The 10,113-nt window shown below is 37.3% G+C and overlaps 1 protein-coding gene across 1 annotated transcript; it reads right to left on the bottom strand.

Moving 5' to 3' along the window:
• Positions 1–2,834: 2,834 nt before the first annotated feature.
• On the bottom strand, positions 2,835–3,794 carry LOC309691215 (olfactory receptor 6N2-like; the record flags this gene model as incomplete). Its single annotated transcript, XM_082508808.1, has 1 exon — positions 2,835–3,794. The coding sequence occupies one exon, from the start codon at positions 3,792–3,794 to the stop codon at positions 2,835–2,837; it is 960 nt and encodes a 319-aa protein (XP_082364934.1).
• Between the last annotated feature and the right edge of the window lie 6,319 nt (positions 3,795–10,113).

The following is a 10,113-nucleotide window of genomic DNA, read 5'->3' on the forward strand; positions in this document are numbered from 1 at the left end:
GAGTCAAGTTGAGTTGCCTTGAGCTGATCCGAGTACTGTATGTACTGATTGAAAAGGGGTATTACTGTGATCTCTTTACACAAGAAAACATAGAGAACTACACAACCACTCTCCTGTTTTATATAAAGAACTGTCTGAATAGTGTCACTATTGATATTCTCCTGATAGAAGATTCACCATGGGCGTCTGTACCATGGGCTTGCTTACAAATCCAGGTCTTATGGAAATGTGGAAATTCTTAAAGGGAGATAGTATGTTAATCGTGTAGTATACCCTGAAGAACCTGGAGAGGTTAATTCTCAAACATCTCACAACTCTGGTGAGTAAACTGCTGGATCCCCTGCTGGTCGCTTACTATCCTAGTATTGGGGTGAATGATGCAGTCATGTACCTCCTGCACAGATCACTGTCACACCTGGAGAGTACTGGAAGCACTGTGAGAGTCATGTTTTTATTTCTCCCTTCCTAACTGCCACCTCCAGAAATTCTCTGATGATACAGTCATTGATGGATGTCTGGACACATGGACTGTTTTGGCTAAAAATTTTAAAGGTAAGTACATTTTTCTTCAGTATAAACATCTCAGAGTCTTTACTGAACATGATTATGTCATTTGATACCAGAAAATAGCTGTAATAAATCCATAATATTTTTTTAAAAACATGCTCAACCAAACGGTTGATTTGTCAATTGATGGTAAGAGTAGCAAAACTTAGCTAATGTTTAGAACTGTTGTTTTAACATATGAAATTGACTATTTACTATTGAATATAAATAATTTAATGATCTATACATGTAAATATGACATGTTTAAATTTGGATTTGCATTGGCACTGTTCGACCAAATCGCACAGGTGGAGCCACTTTGATGACAGACAAAGAGCTGATGAAGAGAGGGCGTGGAGCTTTTGACTACAGGTCTGCTGAAGGTGTGATCGCAGTTAAATGGTTTGACAACAAATGTGTGAACCTGCTAAGTAATGCTTCTGGGATCATGCCACTTTCAACTGTCAAACGCTGGAGCAAAGAGTCCAAGGCGAAAGTTATGATCCCATGCCCATCACTCATCCCTGCATACAATGAGCATATGGGAGTGATAGATCTCTCTGACATGCTGGTACACCTGTACAAGACCCCAGCCAAGTCTACAAGATGGTACCTGCCACTCTTTGGTTACATGCTTGATCTGTCCATTGCAAATTCCCGGCTGGTCTACAAGAGGGAATGTGGACAACTAAACCAGAAACCAATCACACTCAAAAGATTCTGCCTGGCAGTTGCGCATAGCTTGAAACAAGTCAACAAGCCAGCATCCAAAGTTGGCCGACCATCATCCAGCTCTTCACCACCACCAAAGAAACCACAGCCAGATGTGCGATATGACTGCTTTGGGCATTGGCCACTTCACTGTGACAAGCGAGGCCGATGCAATTACTGTCCAAAGGGCGTCTCAAGATGGAAATGCCAAAAATCCAATGTTTTCTTGTGCTTGAATGCCAGTCAGGAATGCTTTGCAGTGTACCACCAGAAGATCTAATCATCAAGGGGTATTGGTGAAGTTGCATGAACGGCAAAAGAAAAGAGCCAGAACTGTTTCAGTGTGTTCTCAAATTTTTCAGTGCAAAATGGCAATGGTATATAATATACCACCAGAATTTTCTGGAAGATAAAATAAAAAATGTTAGTGCTGTTCCAACACTACAGTGAAAAGTTTATGTTAACAACAGGTCAAAAGTGAATTTGTATGTTTATGAATTTTCGGTAATTGCAGATCAAGTTTTTGATCAAATTTACAATATTTTTGTGTTTTATACATTTTGTGGTTTGTTATTATAACGCCCACTGTTGAAATGGAATCCAACAATGTTTGATGTTTTACTACCACAATAAAGTGGGTCAAACACAAAATTGGGTAGTTATTGTTTTGCAAAATGAGTATAACCTTTACTTTTTTCTACTAGTTATGTCTGTAGAACTTTATGTAGTTGTACCATAGAGAGACATCTCAACCGTTTGGTAGAGGGTAATATTTAAAAAACTATAAGGTGTGTATAATTTTTTTTTTTAATTGTGATCATTATTGACCTAAAGGAATAGAAAATATGAACAAATAATTTTTTCATTGTATTTTTCTTGGTGAGGCAGTCAAAGGGTTAAAAAAATTTATTATTATTATTTTTTAAAGTATTGTAAACTTCATGTAGCTGATGGAGGTGACTTTGCAATTGGTCATGTGGTCAGCCGTCGACCATCACAAGCCACAACGTGAGCGTGTGTCAGTGACTGTCTATCCTTTCTCTACAAATACCTACCACATTACATGAAGAGATACACCAAATGGATAGATGGACAAATTAAAGGCTTCAAAATGTTCTGATGATAGGATCAACAGAAAAATCAAATTTTTTACCCAGAGAAGTGTAAATTTTAATTAGCTTATTTAGCTGCATAAATATATATAACTGAGAAAATAGAAGACACTGTGATGAATATTCACATGTTTGTCAGCATCAAAGAGAGACTACTAATTGATTCATTCTGCTAAATTATTTTTATGTGAATATACAATAGTAAATAATAATCTATGACAATATAGAAGGGAAAATGTGAAATGCAGGCATATAAGCTGTTTAGAATTTAAACATTACCAGAAACAGTTTAAGAAATTGTTTGTCTTTGTTTTATGACCATTATGTTGTCATCAATAGAAGAACAGAAATCAAAATTAACATAAATGTCATGACATTTCTATAAATTTGATCTCTTTTCCTCTGTCTAGTATGTAAAATCGGAGAAAAGGTACTCCATTATCTAGTTTGCATTACAATTTCAAATTATATGCCATACATTTGATAATAGGGCAGTAATACCAGTGTTATTAAACTTGACAACAATATTTTGATATGTTTGAAAATTTCATTCATTTTGAGTCCATATATGATTGGATTTAAAAGAGGATGGAATAAAATTGACTGAAACGTCAATGTCAAACGAAGAGTTTTGGATAGATCAGAATCCAGTCGAACTATAATTATATCAAAGAAAATAAAACAGGAAAAGTTGGTTAACACCAGCAGGTGGGGTAAACATGTCTTTACAGCTTTTTTCCTCACTTCTCTACAACAATGGTAAGATATTCTAAGAATCCTGATGTATGTAAAAAGTATGAAAAGCAAAGGTAGAAGGGCAATGTTTATCAACATGACCATACTATATATAGATATTGCGACCGAGGGCACACACTGAAGCTTGTAAACTGAAGTGTTACAAAAAATTCCTGTCAGGGTAAAGCTACAGAGTTTGACATTCGAATACAACACACCCAGCACTGAGGTTTCAAAAGCAGGTATAAGCCAAGCTAAAATCAGACATACATAAATAGTTATTCTATTCATAATAACTGGATATTGCAGGGGTTTACATATAGACACATACCTGTCATATGCCATTGCTGCCAACAGTAAAAATTCTGAACCAACCGAGGTGCAATATGATAAACCTTGGAAAAGACAGAGTGGATATGATATCATCTGTTTTTCAGACAAAACATCAGATAAGAGCTTTGGATAGATAATCATGCTGTAAAGAACAGAGTTGATTAACAAAGCTGCAATAAATATGTACATTGGCTCGTGAAGGTTTTCGTGAGTCCAGATAAGGAAAACTATAGTGGAATTAAAGCAGAGTATCAGAATATAAAGTGTAAATATGATCACAAAATAGAGATACCTGTATTTGTGCAATTCTGCAAACCCACCTAGAGTTAACAATGTTACATTTAATTCAACATCCATTCAATGAGAAAAAATGTTATTTACTATACAACTAGATGACATAAATGGTATTCATTAAAAATCAAATGAAAAGACAAGTCTTAATGTATTGTAGTAATGCTTTTCCAGCACCGAACTAAGAAGTAATTGGCTCTGTGGCTTTGTTTTATCAGACAACTTCCCATTCTCAATGGGACTCATTAAGTTCTTCAAGAACATGTAAACAATTTCACCAAACTTTATCAGTTGATATTTTTGTCTGTATGATCTGTCATCATACATCATACCAAGGTTATTATTGTTAACAAAAACTAACGTAATAATGAAAACTAGAAGTGAAAAAACATTTTCGTTAACGGAAATAAAAGTAAAAACAAAAAAAGGAAAACTAACTAAAACTGTAATGAGTGTTCACAAAACTAACTAAAAGTAACTGAATTTATAGCAAAAGTGTGTTTAGTTTTCATTGATGTGTGTGTGTCATACAATAGTCAAGGGTGAAAATGAAGTTTAGTTTCCAGATTTTTTCCTTGCTGTCTAATTATGCCAGCAGGTGGCAGTACGTTACTCTAGTCGTCTGTGTTGCTGCTCCGTCCACGCGCAGAATCGTGTCAGGAAAAGTCGGGAGAAAGCGCCAGAGTCCAATTTGGGATTACTTTGAATATGACTGTGTTTTGGATAAAGCAAGTGTCTTGTAGTGGAAAGAGACAAATCATGATATCAGATTATAATATATGATATCAGATTGTGAACCACAGTGCAATGTGGAAAGAAAACAATAATTAATGCATTTTAGGAGAATTATATTTCTTACATTTTTTACTGTGGAGAGGGGAACACTTGAAAAAGTTAGCAGAAAAGTGTGGGCTTTTGCCACAAAAGAATGGCAAAGCAACAATCCACTCAACTTTGTCACAGATGTCTGAAGTTACAAAGAACCGTGGTTATCTTTGAGATTTCCATTTCATGTTATTCCCTTCTGACTGCTAGTGGCATTGAACAATGTGAAAGACTCATAACAGCAACTTATCTGTCAGACAGTGGCGTGGGCCCTGTGGTCACATGAACCTGGCAGAACATATAGAAGTTGTTGTCTGGGATGCTGCTGCACAGATTTTCTCCAGTGGAAAAACTGTTATTGTTGCATGACCACACCACAATAGTGACAGATAACAACTGAAAGGGAAGGTGTACCTGGAACTTCTTACATGGGCTTTATTGTGTCAACAGCTCAGTGGGAATTTCACTCTCTGGACAAAGCCTTTTCCCTGTTCTTCACATTACAAAAAACTAAGAGCCGCTCTTTGCATCTGAGTCTAAAAGACTCAGTGCAGTCAAATTCCGTCCAGCAACAAAACTTGCAAACCACAAAAATCTTTGATAACTTTCTCAAAAATTTGATATAGTATAACAATTACCAGTGATCAACTAACTGAATTGATTTGTTAGACTTACTAAGACATATTTTGAAAAACTAAATTCTGAAACTAATATTGCAATGCCCTGGCGTAGCGATCCCCAGCTTCCAAGAATAGCAACTGGGATATGTAACGTCACTTCTCTGGTGGGGAAGGAGCCTGAATTAGTGCATAAGACTGAGAGATACTGATCAGATATAGTTGAGCTCACCTCAATGCATGGCTTGGGCTCTGGAACCATTCTCCTGGAGAGGAGCTGGACTCTGTCTCAGTCTGGAGTTGCCCTCAGTGAGAGGTGGCGGGTTTCAGAGATGGCACGATACCACTTTTTTTTATGTCCAATACTGATATCATAATTTTGGATATCAGCCGATACTGATATGAATACGATGCAGTGTATTTTATAATCAATAAAACGTTTTAGGTTTTTTTTTATATCTTGCTGCATTTTGTGAAAGTTCATACTCAAGTTTTAAAAAGCAAAACACTAAAGCTATTAAAAAATACACTGCACCCAAAATATTTCTTTATTCAGCAATACTGATCAGTCTAATAAACTTAAACCTACACCATCCGCTCTAATCTGGTATTTTAAAGAGTACTTAGCAGAAATATTAAACACCCAGCAAAAGCCACCCCCACCCTCCGCCTCATAATGCTTATTATCGTGCGATTGTGGCTCAAGATTTAGGAGTTCGTCTTGTAATCGGAAGGTTGCCAGTTCGAGCCCTGGCTTGAACAGTCTTGGTCGTTGTGTCCTTGGGCAAGACACTTCACCCGTTGCCTACGGGTGGTGGTCAGAGGGCCCGGTGGCGCCAGTGTCCGGCAGCCTCTCAATCTTATATAAACAAAAGTGTCCAACACAATCTGAGTGCTTGTGGGCAAGAGTTTGTGTGCAAGTGGGTTGGGGGATTCAGTGAAAGGGCAATGGTAGAGCTCCAGCGAAGCCCCCATGATCCTCTCTGCTGCTTTCTTTCTCTAGAAGGTTTTGATCATGGGGGTTGAAGTTCTTGCTCTCCTCAGTTTGTGGAGAAAGTAGAGTCGCTGCTGGGCGTTACTAACCAGTGATGCTGTGTTTTTTGGCTAGGAGAGATCTTTTGAGATGTGCACACCTAGGAACTTTGTGCCGCTAACCCTCTCCACAGCAGCACCATTCATGGTTAGTGGGGTGTGCAAGGTGTGAGTTTTAGTTGTGTCACTTGCAAATTTGATGAATAGGTTGGAGCTGTGTGATGGTGTGCAGTCATGGGTCACCAGAGTGAAAACAAGGGTCTCAACACACGTGTTCAGCATTCTAGTGCATGAGGTGTTGCTGTCGACCTGTACTGTCTCCTGTCTTCCTGTCAGAAAATTTAGTAGCCAGTTAAAGAGTGAGGTGCTGATCCCCAGCAGATCCAGTTAGTGAATGACTTGCTGGAGAATGATTATGTTGAATGATGAATTGAAGGCAAAAAAATACTGAATACAATTCTAACAAGCTTGAAAGTCAATATGTGTTCAACACAGCTTGAACTCTTTTGAGCAATTTTTACTGAATTTCTTTAAATAGTCTTCAGGAATAGTTCTCCAGGCTTCTTGAAGGGCATCCTAAACCAGTAAGATTGAGGTCCTGGTGCTGTGGACATCAGTCCATGACTGACAGTGTTAAGCAGTGTTGTTGTTTTTTTCGTTGTTGTTGTTTTTTAAATCCAGGTTATTGAAAGCCATTGCTAATTAGATATTTTCTAAATTATATAACATGGTGGATCAAACTCTGACATAACTTATGAAAGTGACCAACATTATTAGAGACAAGGAAACAGAAGCAGGGCTACAGAGTCAGAATACAAACAGACTAAAGAAGTCTCTCCATAAACAACCACTGCCCAGTATTTACATCATAAGTGCCAGAATGCTCAGAAATCAAACAAATAAGTTGGAATTTGTTTGATTCCAACTCATCCCCAGCAGATCCAGTTTGGAAGTCGAGGTATACCATCAGCTCGACTTCCTTCTTTTCTTGTGGCGTTCGTGTCGCATATATATGATGTCAGGGGACATTTGGCGACATCGCTTTTATGACCCCACTCGGTGGTACTCAATTTAAATTTAAACAAGCTGAGTCAAGTTGAGTTGCCTTGAGCTGATCCGAGTACTGTATGTACTGATTGAAAAGGGGTATTACTGTGATCTCTTTACACAAGAAAACATAGAGAACTACACAACCACTCTCCTGTTTTATATAAAGAACTGTCTGAATAGTGTCACTATTGATATTCTCCTGATAGAAGATTCACCATGGGCGTCTGTACCATGGGCTTGCTTACAAATCCAGGTCTTATGGAAATGTGGAAATTCTTAAAGGGAGATAGTATGTTAATCGTGTAGTATACCCTGAAGAACCTGGAGAGGTTAATTCTCAAACATCTCACAACTCTGGTGAGTAAACTGCTGGATCCCCTGCTGGTCGCTTACTATCCTAGTATTGGGGTGAATGATGCAGTCATGTACCTCCTGCACAGATCACTGTCACACCTGGAGAGTACTGGAAGCACTGTGAGAGTCATGTTTTTGTTTCTCCCTTCCTAACTGCCACCTCCAGAAATTCTCTGATGATACAGTCATTGATGGATGTCTGGACACATGGACTGTTTTGGCTAAAAATTTTAAAGGTAAGTACATTTTTCTTCAGTATAAACATCTCAGAGTCTTTACTGAACATGATTATGTCATTTGATACCAGAAAATAGCTGTAATAAATCCATAATATTTTTTTAAAAACATGCTCAACCAAACGGTTGATTTGTCAATTGATGGTAAGAGTAGCAAAACTTAGCTAATGTTTAGAACTGTTGTTTTAACATATGAAATTGACTATTTACTATTGAATATAAATAATTTAATGATCTATACATGTAAATATGACATGTTTAAATTTGGATTTGCATTGGCACTGTTCGACCAAATCGCACAGGTGGAGCCACTTTGATGACAGACAAAGAGCTGATGAAGAGAGGGCGTGGAGCTTTTGACTACAGGTCTGCTGAAGGTGTGATCGCAGTTAAATGGTTTGACAACAAATGTGTGAACCTGCTAAGTAATGCTTCTGGGATCATGCCACTTTCAACTGTCAAACGCTGGAGCAAAGAGTCCAAGGCGAAAGTTATGATCCCATGCCCATCACTCATCCCTGCATACAATGAGCATATGGGAGTGATAGATCTCTCTGACATGCTGGTACACCTGTACAAGACCCCAGCCAAGTCTACAAGATGGTACCTGCCACTCTTTGGTTACATGCTTGATCTGTCCATTGCAAATTCCTGGCTGGTCTACAAGAGGGAATGTGGACAACTAAACCAGAAACCAATCACACTCAAAAGATTCTGCCTGGCAGTTGCGCATAGCTTGAAACAAGTCAACAAGCCAGCATCCAAAGTTGGCCGACCATCATCCAGCTCTTCACCACCACCAAAGAAACCACAGCCAGATGTGCGATATGACTGCTTTGGGCATTGGCCACTTCACTGTGACAAGCGAGGCCGATGCAATTACTGTCCAAAGGGCGTCTCAAGATGGAAATGCCAAAAATCCAATGTTTTCTTGTGCTTGAATGCCAGTCAGGAATGCTTTGCAGTGTACCACCAGAAGATCTAATCATCAAGGGGTATTGGTGAAGTTGCATGAACGGCAAAAGAAAAGAGCCAGAACTGTTTCAGTGTGTTCTCAAATTTTTCAGTGCAAAATGGCAATGGTATATAATATACCACCAGAATTTTCTGGAAGATAAAATAAAAAATGTTAGTGCTGTTCCAACACTACAGTGAAAAGTTTATGTTAACAACAGGTCAAAAGTGAATTTGTATGTTTATGAATTTTCGGTAATTGCAGATCAAGTTTTTGATCAAATTTACAATATTTTTGTGTTTTATACATTTTGTGGTTTGTTATTATAACGCCCACTGTTGAAATGGAATCCAACAATGTTTGATGTTTTACTACCACAATAAAGTGGGTCAAACACAAAATTGGATAGTTATTGTTTTGCAAAATGAGTATAACCTTTACTTTTTTCTACTAGTTATGTCTGTAGAACTTTATGTAGTTGTACCATAGAGAGACATCTCAACCGTTTGGTAGAGGGTAATATTTAAAAAACTATAAGGTGTGTATAATTTTTTTTTTTAATTGTGATCATTATTGACCTAAAGGAATAGAAAATATGAACAAATAATTTTTTCATTGTATTTTTCTTGGTGAGGCAGTCAAAGGGTTAAAAAAAATTATTGTAAACTATTGTAAACTTCATGTAGCTGATGGAGGTGACTTTGCAATTGGTCATGTGGTCAGCCGTCGACCATCACAAGCCACAACGTGAGCGTGTGTCAGTGACTGTCTATCCTTTCTCTACAAATACCTACCACATTACATGAAGAGATACACCAAATGGATAGATGGACAAATTAAAGGCTTCAAAATGTTCTGATGATAGGATCAACAGAAAAATCAAATTTTTTACCCAGAGAAGTGTAAATTTTAATTAGCTTATTTAGCTGCATAAATATATATAACTGAGAAAATAGAAGACACTGTGATGAATATTCACATGTTTGTCAGCATCAAAGAGAGACTACTAATTGATTCATTCTGCTAAATTATTTTTATGTGAATATACAATAGTAAATAATAATCTATGACAATATAGAAGGGAAAATGTGAAATGCAGGCATATAAGCTGTTTAGAATTTAAACATTACCAGAAACAGTTTAAGAAATTGTTTGTCTTTGTTTTATGACCATTATGTTGTCATCAATAGAAGAACAGAAATCAAAATTAACATAAATGTCATGACATTTCTATAAATTTGATCTCTTTTCCTCTGTCTAGTATGTAAAATCGGAGAAAAGGTACTCCATTATCTAGTTTGCATTACAATTTCAAA

This window comes from Aulonocara stuartgranti (genome assembly GCF_965226115.1).
Source record: "Aulonocara stuartgranti genome assembly, chromosome: 16".
NCBI lineage: Eukaryota > Metazoa > Chordata > Actinopteri > Cichliformes > Cichlidae > Aulonocara > Aulonocara stuartgranti.